The 13,928-nt window shown below is 38.9% G+C and overlaps 1 protein-coding gene across 3 annotated transcripts in view; it reads left to right on the top strand.

Annotated features, from left to right (window-relative positions):
- Positions 1–13,928, top strand: part of PRKAR2B (protein kinase cAMP-dependent type II regulatory subunit beta) — a 93,981-nt gene that overhangs the window by 19,071 nt on the left and 60,982 nt on the right. For all 3 annotated transcript variants that reach the window (XM_055712359.1, XM_055712357.1, XM_055712358.1), the window contains exon 2: positions 9,649–9,684. In XM_055712359.1, coding sequence (XP_055568334.1) covers positions 9,649–9,684 — 36 coding nt within the window. The remainder of the gene's footprint in view (positions 1–9,648; positions 9,685–13,928) is intronic.

The raw sequence follows: 13,928 nt of genomic DNA, 5'->3' as shown, positions 1-13,928 counted from the left end.
TTGCCAAGGTAGTCCTAGGAAGCAGGCAGAAACTTCGTATAAAATCTTAACTTCAGAAAGTTTGAGTGGTCTTTGCCCATGTAAGATTTGTTGTAATAACCTAATGGCAAACTGTCAAAAACATGAATAATAGTAGGAAAGCCTGAGTCTTAAAAGGTTTGAAGTTTTGGTTTAAACATGGGTAGTGTGAGTGCGTATGGGAGAAAGCAGTTATGTTCACAGTTGTTAAACCATGTAAAATAGAGCAGATAATTATAAACTCTACACAAAGGTGTACTCCCTCAGAGAGGAATACTGACAGCCATGACATGTTCTCCAACCCACTACCATCAGCAAGATTGCAACACTATTCCTTTGTAATAAATGTATCTTGCAGGTACTGTCAAGAGACAAAAGACATAAGCTAAAATTTTGTAAAAAGGGACAGCCTAAAGCGTTGTTGTATAATGAGTAAAGGAAGCTGTTGGCTATCGGGATTTCAGGACAACAGGTCACTCTTGTAAAATCTTGGCTGATCTAGCTTGCAATTTGTCAGAAATACTGATTCAAGGACTGGTGCAGTTTATTCTTCATCTTAGGAGATGGCGATCCTGAAGCCTCATGTCATATCAAATGTCAATGTGATAGTTTTACAGATGAGCAGCACCACTCGACTGACTTGGGCATTGCTGGTAGAGCTTTGGCAGAATCACCAGTTTTTCTCTGGTTCTGATAGGCAACATGCATACTTTAGTAAATATGCTTCAGGCAGCAAAATTAGAAAGCAGAAAAGAACATGAAATTGGATCTAAACACCTACGCTGCAGTGTTAGAAAGCAAATAACCATAATATTCTTAAAATAGCTTATGAGATTTCAAGTGGAAAGAAGCCATTTACAGGTGGTAAGTAGATAAAAGTATTACTGACATTTTGTATCAGGTGGGGTTTAGTAGCAATTGTAAACTGTGCTATGGGCTATAGCAGAATATTCCTTGAAGATGGTAGTAAGTTTCTTAGCAAAGAGGGATGTTACCACAAGTGATGTTGGGGTACAGTGATAATGTTAAAAAAAATAATTAAAAAACCCCAGCCCACTCTTCTAGGCAGAACTAGGCAGTTTGGTAAATTGTACAGAACAGAGGGTGAAAGAAAAAGGGGATCTACGGGTGGTGACCAAGCTAAGGCAGTGCAGTGCTTCATGTCTTGGGTTTTGGCTCTATGGGAAGGCTTGGGTCTTCATGGCCCAGGGCATGTCTCAGGAAGGCTGACATTTATTCCATTGGTATTTTTAGGTGCAGTTTCATATTCCCTTTTTGCTTTCAAAGTATATTGTCTTTGGTGGGTAGAAATCCTCTCATATACATGCTGTTAGTTTTCACCATATGTACCAAGTAACCTCGGTTTGAGGGCAGCAAATACTCCCAAGCCAGGACTTCCACACATGTATCATCTTCAGCTTGTTCCTAGATAAATTCTAGCGCAAATTAATTTGTCACAGCCTGTGGTATAACTGGGGATTAGAAATATTGCTGTGAATGATCCCCCCCCTCCTTATCTAGATGACTGATTACTTTTAATGAGATAATGACTAAGTGTACTGGTTGCAAGCAGTAACGAGTATGAATTTCTAAGGGGAAAAATGCTGTGTAGCATGCAGCACTGTGTAACAGAATGCACATTTAAGATAGAAAAACTCAGTACAGGAATGTCTTCACTTTTATGTTCTAGCATGAGACATTAAACTGAAAGAAATTATAGATTTTAAAGGGGGGGTGGGGGTGGGGAAAGGCAGCCCAAATCTCAAACAAGCTGCTTGGGTGGAAAAGTACATACGTTCTCCAAGAGCAGCATTTCATTCCCATTAATGGGCTATGACAGCCCATTTCCCTTCATTGGGCCTTTGGTCTAATACATCAGTCAGTCATTTCATCTTTTTATTTTCAGTGTTAATAATTACATACAGCATCAATTATTCATAAGAGCTGAAATCTCTTAACCAATAAAGTGGGAAAGATTTCTTTGCTGCTTTTTTGAGGTTTGGGTTATGATGGGTTAAATAACCAGCCACCTTGTGGCATAATGACTGGCTGTATGTATATGCCAAAACATGACCATGAAAGTGTGCGGCTCCATAGTAGCATTTTAAAAACAAATGTAATTAACATCAACACTAATTATAACCTGGGAATAATATAAAAATCCTGAAATAATATATTAGGTTCTCTGTTTGTTAAATGGGACTCCATTTATAACACTGCTTTTTTTGTTTTCCTGACACCAAAGTGATGCATTTAAATGGATGCATGGTATTTTCATCTTCAGCAAAGCAAAACCCAAGGTATCTATCCACATATTTAATTCATGTTCTTGTGTGGTGACATCTTAATAATCGATGAGTTCATTTGCCAAAAAAATCTACGGAGCTTTTTTGATGCAGATTATCGAGTCAAGCTTTTTGGGTTTTGAAAAAATTATTTGTGTCTTGTTACTATGTATGTATGTATGTTACTATGTAGTCATGCAGCCCTTGGAAGTAGAAAGCCCTTGGGTTTGGAAAGGGGCGATCCTAGTATACTAGCACATAATTCCAGAAATATGAGCTGTAGGGCTAAATCACAAGGAGTACAAGGCAATTATCCAGTCTAATTTACAGTCGTCACTATAAGGCTTTCCCAGCTTTCTTGAGAAAGTGTTCTTCAGTGAAATAGAACTTGTTTTCCAGACTGAAAAATGAAAAGAAGTTATCTTATAGAGCCAATAAATATCTTAGAATTTGGTTTTGACTAACTTCATTTTAGGGCTACAATCTCTTGTATATTTAGTTTATTTTATTGCATATTATAAAAATGGTTATAACAGGATATTGTGGTTTCTTTTACAGATACGTTGACGTCTTCAGAGATAGGAATAATTATGTATATATTTATATGTTGTGGTACAGATAGTTTTAAAATCTATAGATGTAATTTTTAATTAAAAAAGAATCTTAGGGCATCCCATCTGATGTAGCTATTTTCTGTCACCAACATCTGCTTTTCCTGCAACAGCCAAATTACTCTCTCTCACTTACTACTCCAGTAGCATGTATATACTACCACTGTAGCATCGTTTCTTCCTCATCTTGGGCTTCTCAGTCTGTGTCTATGCGAGTCCTTGAAAGCATGCATTTACTTCATGTCTCACTGCCTGCATTCTTCCTGTGTATATGAATGCATGTATATGTATGCATTGTGCCTCCTTGGGTACATAGTAGCCATGGCTCCTTAGGAAGCACTCTTCCTAGGAGCACTTACTTGCAACGCCTTCCAGCAACACACCCGTCTTTGGGAGCCACGTCCCTCTGTGTACAGATCCTACCCTTTGAGGAACTGAGGATTTTCCTCTGGGGTGGACTTCAGATTCTCCTGGAATGTTAAGGCTTTTTTATTGGGAAATTCAGCAGCGGTGTTGCTATCTAACCTTTCAGGTTCTTTGGCCAAGTGTTACAGCATGCACCTGTGTGGTCCTGATTTACCCTTTCCCCTGTGTAAAGGCCCAGCCTCTGTGCTGTTCCTGGATTTTGTTTTTAATAAAAAGTAGTCTTTTGAGACTGAGTTATTTGGTGATGGATATAATAAAATATATTTTATGTATTTCATCATTAAAATATTACTGTTGCTGTTATATTTCCAGAAATTGAAAGACGCTTATTTAGAAAGCTGTGCTGTCTCGACTGCATTGCAAGGGTTGTTTGTCTTGCGAATAATGGTTGTGTATTCCCTGGGCTTATCCCTTCTCCTCATTCCTCAGTTCTCATGGCCTTTCACAGAGAAACAAGAATAAGTCTCCATAGACCTGACAACTCCCTCCTTTGTCACAGTAATTTCTTCAAACTGTCAGTGAATGTACCAACCAGAGCCTGGTAACTAGAAGGAAGGATAGCTTTTTCAGAGTAAAGCGAACTGTTTCTGAAGTTATTCCAACTGTAACAAATTTCTTAAGGAGTATAGAGGTTTGTATTGTACAGTTCTATTGTGTAATTTAACAGCTTGATTTTATAATCTTCCTAAATCTGTATTCTAGTACTGTTTAATATTTAGAGATCCTGAGAAAGGAAAGACCATGTACCTTGACCTCGGGTATGATACTGACTGTAAATGCAATCTGCCGTTAATTCTTCACTGGTAGATTATCTGTTTTGGACAGTCTGTGCCGTTGCGGTTGTGGATTACCTGTGCCACTGCTACCTGTGCTGGTAGTGCAGCACAATCGCAGCTGAACTGCTGTTGGAGCCAGCTCCAGTGCAGCCCCATGGCTGCCCCTGGGCCTGGGTGCCCCCATGATGTGCCTGCAGAACCAGGCGTGCAGAGGTGTCTGGCTGGATTTAGTCTGGGGAAGACTGTTTTGTTAGCCTAGGCTCAGCATCGGCCATGCAGAACCTACAGCAGCACTGGGACAGGTAGGCATGCCCCTGCTGAGACTGGCTGTGCGTGACTCCCATGGGTGGGAGCACACAGAGTGGTGGTGCTTGTCCTACCTTCATTGAGATTTTGTGAGATCTTACTAGTGTGAAGGTACATTAACATAATTTTATTATCTTATGTCTGTCTGAGCCTCTGAAATAATTGTTCTACCTGTAATAATCTTGACCTAAATAAAAATTTCCTGTGATGCAGGGAAATTAGAGGGGCTTCGAATTATTGCTGCTATTATTACTGTTATCATCCATGGTATCTCCGTCTGTCATTGTCCTGGGTAATGGGGAGTTAACTGTATTTCATCCATTTGGGACATAAATATGTAAGTCTGACTAAAGCATGTATTTTAGAGAGACATTGATTTACGTTTGATTTTTCTTTTGTTCTGATTAGTCCATTCTCATTATTTATCTGTTTATAAAAGAAGACAAGTAGATGTTAATTTCCATGATATAGGAATTTGATTACAATAGCCATAATTCAAAGTATTTCTGAAAGGTGCTGGAACTCTGAGAAACAGCTGAGCTTGGAACTGAAAAGGTGGAGCCTGTAGCGCCCATGATGCTCATCACTTGAAACTTGGCCTGGGATTTTGAGATATGTGATGAAAAAAATCTGCATAAATTTGGAATAACTCTTCTGAAATCACAGCATAAAATCATGAGGTGCGTTGAGAGCAGGTTCTCAGACTCTTGTTGAAATTTGGGCTATGTTTAACCCACTGATCTCAGTGAGGTCCCTGGGAGTTTTAACCCTGCTTTGCCCTCAATAGGATAAAAGAAAAAGGTATGATTTGGCTGTAACACTTGTTTCGTAACCTCACTTGGGGCACTTGTGTCTTTCACGCAAGGATTATGCACCACAGTGCAGATATTTCTGTTTGTGTCTGCCCTTTAAGATATATTAGTGGTATCCCTGCTGTGTGAGTAAAGCTGGCTTTTTATGGGCTGTGGGCTGCAAATCTGAGGGTTTTAAGGCATGTTATGGCTGAATTTAATATTATTTTTTTTAAGGGGTTTAGCCCTTCACTCTATGGAGAAATTTCAGTGGCTAATTGAAAGTGGGCCTTGTGGAAAGTGTTCCCATTTTTAATATGGAAGATTAATTACTAATCTGCCAGCCCTCATCACTCGGAGCAAGTGTTTTGGCTTTGTGTGTGTTGCTCTGAAAGAGCATTGCTTTTCATTGCCATAAATGTGTCCTGAGCAGTCTCCTGATGGCCTCCATCCACTGGAGCAGCTGCAGGGAGCCATGTAGGCTCACTCTGGCTTGGGCACATGTAGGGGTCCCATGCACTCTGCAGCATGGCACAGGGTTGTGTATCTGCCCTGGTTTGCAGACCTGCAGAAGGCACTAGTTTACAGGTCTGGTTGTCAGAGGGTGCTTGAGCATGTCCTTAGCATGCTGCCTCTGATAAGCAGAACCTCTTGTTAAATCCCAGGGTGACAGTCCCAGACTACTTAGGAAGGCTGCATGTCTAGTGATGTCTAATGACTGTGATGTGTTTAGCTTCTTATTCCAGGTGACGTTAATGGCACAAGAACCTCTGACAGTTTCTGAACCAAAGTTGACTTTGAGCGCTTAAACTGGGAGCCTGCAGAAAGGGACAGCTCAAGCTACCAGAAAAAGTTAACCCTGTAGAGGATGCCCAGCTAGGAATCCTTTCTTAGCGTTACCTTATTAGTCTTGGTGCTCTGCAAACAACCCCATGGACTCCCATTTCCTCTGCGTCCAAAATTATGCTGCTTTTGTGGTCTGTTTCACTGGGCTATTGTGATGACTGGACTGCTTAATGCTCATGAAGAACGGTGTGAGAGATGAAGTACAGTGGGGAGAGGAGCAATGGTTAGACAATTGTTGAGTGATGGAAAAATGTTTAGTGTGTGTTTCATGTAGTTCACTGTTTTTACAGCTTGTATTCTTGGTGAATGGATATATTAAAACACTTCAGCCTCTTTTAGTAATTTACCAATTATTTCTGTTTATTTACTTGATCTATATGGCCAAAATTTCTCAAACCCTGTACTTTTATACAGTCATCTGAACAGGGATTTGCAAATGTGAACTTCAGTCACCAGCAGGTAATGTCTTAGATGGTGGAATTTTCTTATGTAGCACTAACAACAGAACAATTGTAATATGTCATGTATTGTATCAATAGCTGGCACAGTTTCAAATGATAATTTAATCAAAAATTTGTCAGGATACAGACCCGTCATTCCCCCCCAGCCCCCACTACATTTTCCCCTATGGAAGTTTATAATATAATTTCGTTGAGACAAACTAGAACATGAAGTCATGTTTAATATTGAGTGTGACACCATGCACTTAACAAGATCTGTGCACAGCAATACGTTACTTGGTTGTCGTGCAGTGCTCTTTTTCTCACTGTAAAAAAAGATTAGATGTCACTGGACACGTTCTCAATTTATCTGCATGTCAGTTTACCCTATATTGGGAAAAAAATCCCTGGGTTTTGCAATGGTGAGGTTTTGCAATTTGTTTTTTGTTCCTTTTAAATTTTGCACAAGTCCGTGGTGGGTGGTGGTGTAGTTGTAAGTTCTGTAAGCAGGTTTTTTCTAGCAAGTTATTTTAGTGAGTCATTCTAAGCAACTAACACTCAGCACAATGTCACTATAACCTTTAAAATTAAGTATATTTTTGGTGTAGAGTTAACTTAGTAGCCGTGTAGGTATTGCCCCAAGCCCATTTCCCTCCTGAGTTTACCCTCGCTGGAATATTGCGGAGCTGAGAAGTGGCGTGTGTCAGCAGTGTTGCAAGAGGCTTGTTGCCAGGGATGGGGTGTCCCTCCGATGGGGCTGCCTGGGTTTCTCACAGTATGGAGCAGTCCTCCGGCAGCCTATAGAGCCCAACAGCCAGCTGCTTTGTTCCATGCCTGCGGGCAGGCACTGAAAGCCCTGAGAAGCTGTTTGTGGGCATGGCTGGGAGGAGAGTGGTGAGCGGGAGTGTTGGGGAGAGGCTGCAGAAGCTGGGTGCAGCGCCGCTTATCGTGTGTGTGTAGCTTGGGGCTTCAACCCACAGATGTAAGTGCAATATCCCTGTGGCCTGTGAGCGGGATTTCAAAGCTGCTCTCGTAGTTAGATCTGGATGCCAAAACTGTTTCTCGGCGTGGTGCTCTCTGGGTGGCCTTTTCACTTGAGCCTTGTGAATTGTGACAGTCATCCCAGTCCAAAACTAAGTGTCAGCCTAGCCCAGAACTTGGAAGGACAGTGGCTAAAAAAAGATATCCAGGGAAGATGATAAGCACAGGCAGAGCAAGTAGTGCTTCTTCCCTAGAAATATCTCAGCTGCTCCTGGTGCTGTGGCTCCAGGAGGAGTGTTTAGTAGCCCTCATTGAATATTTCTGCCATCGATTTGTCCATTTGTTTCTGAGCCAAGACTTTCACCTCCCAATGTGTATGAAAGATAATATATTTTTTTTTTTTATGGCTCCAGCAAAATGCTTCTTAGACTTTCTTTTGCTCACCTTACTATGCTTGTATTGCCAGCCATTGTAGCGACCTGGTTGACCATGCATCTACTTTGTAGTGAAAATACCAGCTAAATTTCTGTAGGGGTGATGATTGTCTGAGACCTTCCTGTAAGCTAATGCTTCTACCTTTCTGGGCGAAAAAAGTATATTGTGATTTGCCACAAGAGAAATACGGAGCAAGATGAGCTACTGTCTTAACAAAGAACAGCGGGTGCTGCCTCTAAATCTCCCAGCAACACATTTGGATGACCTTCGCCAAATATGGTGTCTATCTAAATTTCTTGTCTTTTTATTAAAAAAAAAAAATATATTGTTGAGGGGAATTGGAATTCATTTTCAAAAATAACTTTGATGGTTATGTTACACTTTTGTTTATCTATATATGTGTTTGGGGGTTGTGATAGTTTATTCGCTAGGTTTCCTTGCTTCTGACTAGCACTCTGAACCACTGTACTTGGGCTTCCTCATGTATTTCTTGCCACTTGGACCTGTAACTACTGTATGTGCTTACACAAACCATCTGTGACTGTGGTTCAGAAATTGTAGCTTTGGTGTGGGTTTTTTGTACCCAAAGGAACAAAAAGTCAGTTTGTGTCTCGAGCTGTCACTCTCTCTCCTGTTTTCTCAGCAATTTTTTTTCCCTTGGTTTAGGTTCAAAAAATTATGCCTAACTCCTACATAAAATTAAGTGGGATCAAATAAAAAAGTTTGATACCTTTCATTTCTCAACTCCATGTAAACATTAAGAGCAGTTTTTAAGGTTGAATATTAATAAGCACTGTAAGGGCATACATTTTTAATGTAGCTGCTGCCCATGTTTGAAATTAGGTCATTCAGATTTTCTTCTTACTGTTTATTCCAGCAATGTATCACATGAAAGTAGAGTTGAAGATCAGTGTTTTATACTAATTAGGGGCCGACTGAAGGTTGTATATTGAAAGCAAAATATGAAACTTTTTAAAAAATGTATTTTATCTCTAGTAGCTCTTGAAGAAGCTGGTAAACCTGGAAAGAGAGGCAGAACTGTGTGCTTCAAGATGTATTTTTGCAGTCTCTCCCAGTTGGAAACAAGACAGGAGTCTGACTCCGAATGTTTGCAGCACACAGTTGGAGATGTGCCAAGGTGGCATTATAAAACTATCATTTGCACTGTAAAACTGGGGTTTGGGTGGGGGTTAGCATTGTTTATTGACTTACCCAAGGAGTTTTAAAGGTTAGTCAAAGCAAAAGTTGATCTTTCAGATGGGATTGCAAATTCCGTCTTTTTCTCTGTAGGAGTATCTTTGTGCCAGATTTCTAATGGGTATATTTTGTAAAAGTAAAATTAACTTTTTTTACATCTTTTTTAATCTGTGTCTGCATCATTGTTCACAAGATGCCAATTTCTGTGCTCTCAATAAATAATGGACGTACAGGTCTAAATGTTTCACAGCCAGTCAGTCTAAATGTTTCACAGCCAGTCATGAGCAGCAATAAGTAACAGTAACTCTTCAGAAGCTGAAAATTGTCTTGAAAACTTACTGGTTACTATCTACCATATCTCTTGCAAAGCTGCTTAAAAGTTTAAGTGTGTATGAAGTTAACATGGGTTTCTATAAAGATACAAACCAATGGTTAACAGATTTTTGCGCTTCTGAATGAAGTACAACATTTTTGTGTTTAAAGTGTGTTGAACTATTACAAAAAGAATCTAATTGAAATATCATGTTTTCTTTCAGCTCCAGCGATAAACCGGTTCACCAGACGGGCTTCAGGTAAGCTGAATAAAGTTGCACATTTCATTGTTCTACATAATAGTTGAAACATAACACTCATGGTGATTGTCCTGTAAAACAATCTGACGTCAGGTTTCTTGAAAGATGACTGACTTCGGTTAACTTCAAATTTGTTACCTGGTTTACTGAAAAATGTAGCCGAGGTTTCAGGTCACAGAACTTGCATGAAGCCTTGTTGTTGCTGTGGAGTTTGTGAAAAAGCTAAGCTTTTCTTATTTCCTTTAAAGAAAGTAATTTTAGTCCTAACAGAACAGAACTTTGAAGGCAAGAATTGAATGTAATCTGATGCAGGGTTGTCTTGTTTACTTCATGAACAGCCTGAAACTACAATTTGGCGGTCATCTATGCATAAGAAAATGTACGACTGTGCTAGAAATCTCCCTGCATTTTTCAGAGCTGAGCTGGTTGGTGTACCTGGTGCGTTGTTCCGCTGTGCAGAGCTGGCAGATCGGGCCCTAGAAGCAGCATTGCTGTGGTGGTGGTGTAATTTGCTGCCGATTTGTGCATTCTTCAAGTTATCTTGGTTTGTGTCAGCTCAGAGAACTATTTTCCTTATTCCATTAGATATGTAACAGATCCCTCCAAGTTACGCATTACTAAAAATTAGTATTCTTGGCCTCTCTTTATTGTTCTGTTGTATCATAGCCTTCAGGCTTAATTTTTGAGGGCTTTTTCTCCTGAAGCATGAGGCCCAAGAACCTAAGCTTATTTGCCTGAAAGTTGGGTGTAAAAGCCACCACTTAATGTAATGACACTCATGACTGACTCATGAGTCAACAGAGCAGGAGATGTGAGCTGTTCTAGTCCTCAGTATGCTAAATTTCAAATCTGAGTATAAAATGTGTTTTGTTTTCAGCTGTAGATCATTTTGAGTAAATGTTACAAAGTTTGTATTCTGTAATGCAGAAAGTCTATCCAGATATCTAATTTTGCTAGTTACAACCTCATTTATATAGTTCCTCGTCAGTATAAAAATATTAGTGGATTACTAAGGAACTGTATAGAAAAATGGAGGTTTGCAATTGCAGGATTGGTGCATAGCATATGTAGCACAAAGTAAGAAAATGTAATGAATTCTAAATATTCTCATGTTTTAAGTAATGTTAATACTTCATGAGGTACTGTAGCATGAAATGAAAGGAATGATTTGTTGCCTAGCACTCGGCAGCAGTGAGCAGGGCTTTATGCAAATTAAGCTGTGTGTTTTAAGGAAAGTTTTGCTGTGACTGATTGATAGCTGACTTTAATGAATGCAGTCCTTATAACAGACATATGATAAGCTTTTGCATTTCTGTAGGAGAGGTTGATTGTTTGAAAAGCTAATACTTGCTCAGGAAAAAAAAATCTGTTCTTTTTAATGTTCCTCTAAAAGGAAACTAAAAACATGTTAGAAGCCTGAAATTTTTGCACAATTATTGCGGAAGTAATGTCTATGGGCAATTAGTATTTCATGTGCTTCAGTTTTGTTGTGGAGAGATAAAAAAGAGTTTTCAGAATAATCAGTCAAGTTGTATGGTATGGTCCAGATGTAAATCATGTGAGTGCACTTCAAGCTGGAACAAGGTAATACTGCAGTCTACTATATTGTACTATTTTATTAAGTTTCTGGCAGCTTTAATAGTCAAAATAATTATTTTTCAAACAAGAAAGCCTGTGAAGGGTGGTAGTTCTTTTTAAATACTAAATGTCTGCTGAAGAGATACAATACATCTAAGAAACTTGACTGATAAAATACAAAATTTAAAATATGTAACAGACTATGCTGATAATACAAACATTTTACAGGGATGTTTATAGTCCTAATCATATTTGTAGATACTTTTTTATTTTTTTGATTGAACATTTAAAGTTTGGATACACTAAGGTAGTCAAGATTCCTTGCAGGTGGAAAAGTCAGGTATTTTATGCTCGGTAGCTTACTAGCATTCTGTAGTCAAAGTTGATTTTCACATCTAGGAAATGAGAGGCTGACCAAATGAAACATAAGGGTTTTTTTTCCTTGAATATGGGTTTCTTTTAATTTTAGGCTATTTAGCTAAGAGCTATTTTAAGATTTGAAATGTGCAAGATTGTTGATTCTTGAGTAGTTTTGAAGGTTTGCTTCTGAATGAAATTATTCCAAGATAATGATGAGCATTTGGAGAGTTAGTTGTAGCACATTGTTTCATGTTGCATCTGATCTAGTCATACTGCAGACTGATACTGAGAGTGTGATTTTTAGAATCTCTGCTTTTGTCACACCTCTGCCCACAGGTTGTCTCTTCTTCCCTTGCATAGACATAGGAGTTGGGTTGCCTGAGGGTCCGTTGATTTAAAGTAAATAGAAATACAGTAGGTTTCAGTGTGCTGATTTTCATTGGGTCTCCAGCTGACTTCTGCTGTGGCTCCCATATAACTGCGTCTGAAAGAGGGGTAGCTGCTAGGCTGCCTCTAGCCGGTGGTGGGATGGGGAAAGAGCTAAGCTGCTGACATTAGTTGAGGTCAAACATCCAAAGATATCTGCAGCAAGGGCTCCTAGACTATTCTGCTAAAAGTTGCTTTTTCAGCTCTTGCCATCCAGGAGATGACATACATTTCTTCAAAAAAACCCCCCAGTAATTCTCTAAAGTGGATATCTTGATGTTGATGTTTCTGTTATTCTTTGGATAATGCCTGGCATTTTATTTGGTGGCACAAGATAGAGTTGTTTTTCCTAACTGAGCTAGAAATTAAGCAGCTAGAGTATAATTGCTGAAGCACCTGCTGAAAACAATATAATAAGGCATTTATTATTTAACAGCTGTTCCTGTTAACATGCTGTGAATGTATTAATGTACTGTCATTGGTATGTAGAGGATAAAGGCATAAGTAAGCTAGGATCAATTAATTGTTCTTGAATTTCAATTCTTAAAATTTATTGAGCTACCTAATTTAGTATCTCTTCTGTGTGTTCATGCATATGTGTGTATATATGCAATGTGGACTTTATGCATAAAATATACGTATACCAGTGCTGATGATGTAGCTACTTAAAGGCTAGTTAATAATGCCCTCTGTTGTTCTAGGCTATGCCCAAAGAATAATGGATCTCATAGCCTTAAATAGAGGAGTTTAGCAAGAAGGAGAGATAAAAATACTTTATAGAGCTCAAATGAACAATGAGACTGCTTTAAGTAGTTAATCCTTAATTTGTCTTTTAAAATCTGGTGGGACTGTGATGAAGAGAAAGGAGAAAAACTGTTGAGGCATTCAAGAGACTTGGATGAGAAGAAACGGGGGGTGTGAAGGTAGAAGCAGCATTAAGTGGAAGAGAAAGCTGTATGTTTGAGGTGAAGAATGAATGGAAATTCCTGAACAAGCTGAGACAGCAAAGAGGCGCAGTTTCTGAATATAGACAGATAATTTCTTGCTATGGATGAGATAAGTTTTCATGAGATACTTAGGGGTGGAAAGCTAATATGGTTCCTGCTTTTCAGCATCTTGATAGGTAGATAAGCAAGTAAATTATCTCATTAAATACTGGCAGGATTTTAGAATAATTCAGAAAAACTAGCATGGGTTTGCTACAGAAGGAGCTTAAATGTATACTTTATAAGATACCATTTACAGAGGCTACTTATACCCATTTTACTAGCATTATATACAAATGTATAATTTTATCTTAATTTAGAAATACGTAACTGAAGTAACTTCATAGACTTACCTGTCTGCTTAAGCTTCTGAAAGAGTTAAGAGACCCTAAATGAGGTTGCTGTGAGTTAGCCTTCTTAAACTAAGAAGAGCTGGTAAATAGGCTCAAAGGCATCTCTGGGGTATCTATTATTAACAACAGAGATAACTTCCTCATTTTTTTCCCCCCAAACAATATCTAACTTCAAAATGCCATTTCTGTCCTGTGGAAAAAAAAAAAAGATGCTTTAAACATTGTTCTGTCAATCAAATGGGAAAAGAGAAGTAGCTTTATTTATTTGCCAGCTGCTCCACAAAGCTCTAAACAAAAATAATGTAAACATAGTCAACAAGCAGAGTACATCAGCGCTGAACGTCCAGGAAGAAACTGTCTTAGGTATATCTGGAATAAAGTTGCAATCAAGAAGATGCCACTGTTGTGGAAGGAACTGAAGGAAGCAGAGAAGGCAAAAACTTTCAGGCTTCTTCACTGTGGGTGCCAGTAAGAACCTCTCCAAAGAAAAGAGAAACACATTATAGGTAAATTGATGCTCACATGATACACCTACTGCATC

The sequence above is a fragment of the Falco cherrug genome, chromosome 5 (genome assembly GCF_023634085.1).
Source record: "Falco cherrug isolate bFalChe1 chromosome 5, bFalChe1.pri, whole genome shotgun sequence".
Lineage (NCBI taxonomy): Eukaryota > Metazoa > Chordata > Aves > Falconiformes > Falconidae > Falco > Falco cherrug.
Note: the sequence above shows the minus strand (reverse complement) of the source record. Positions and strands in the feature narration are given on the sequence as shown.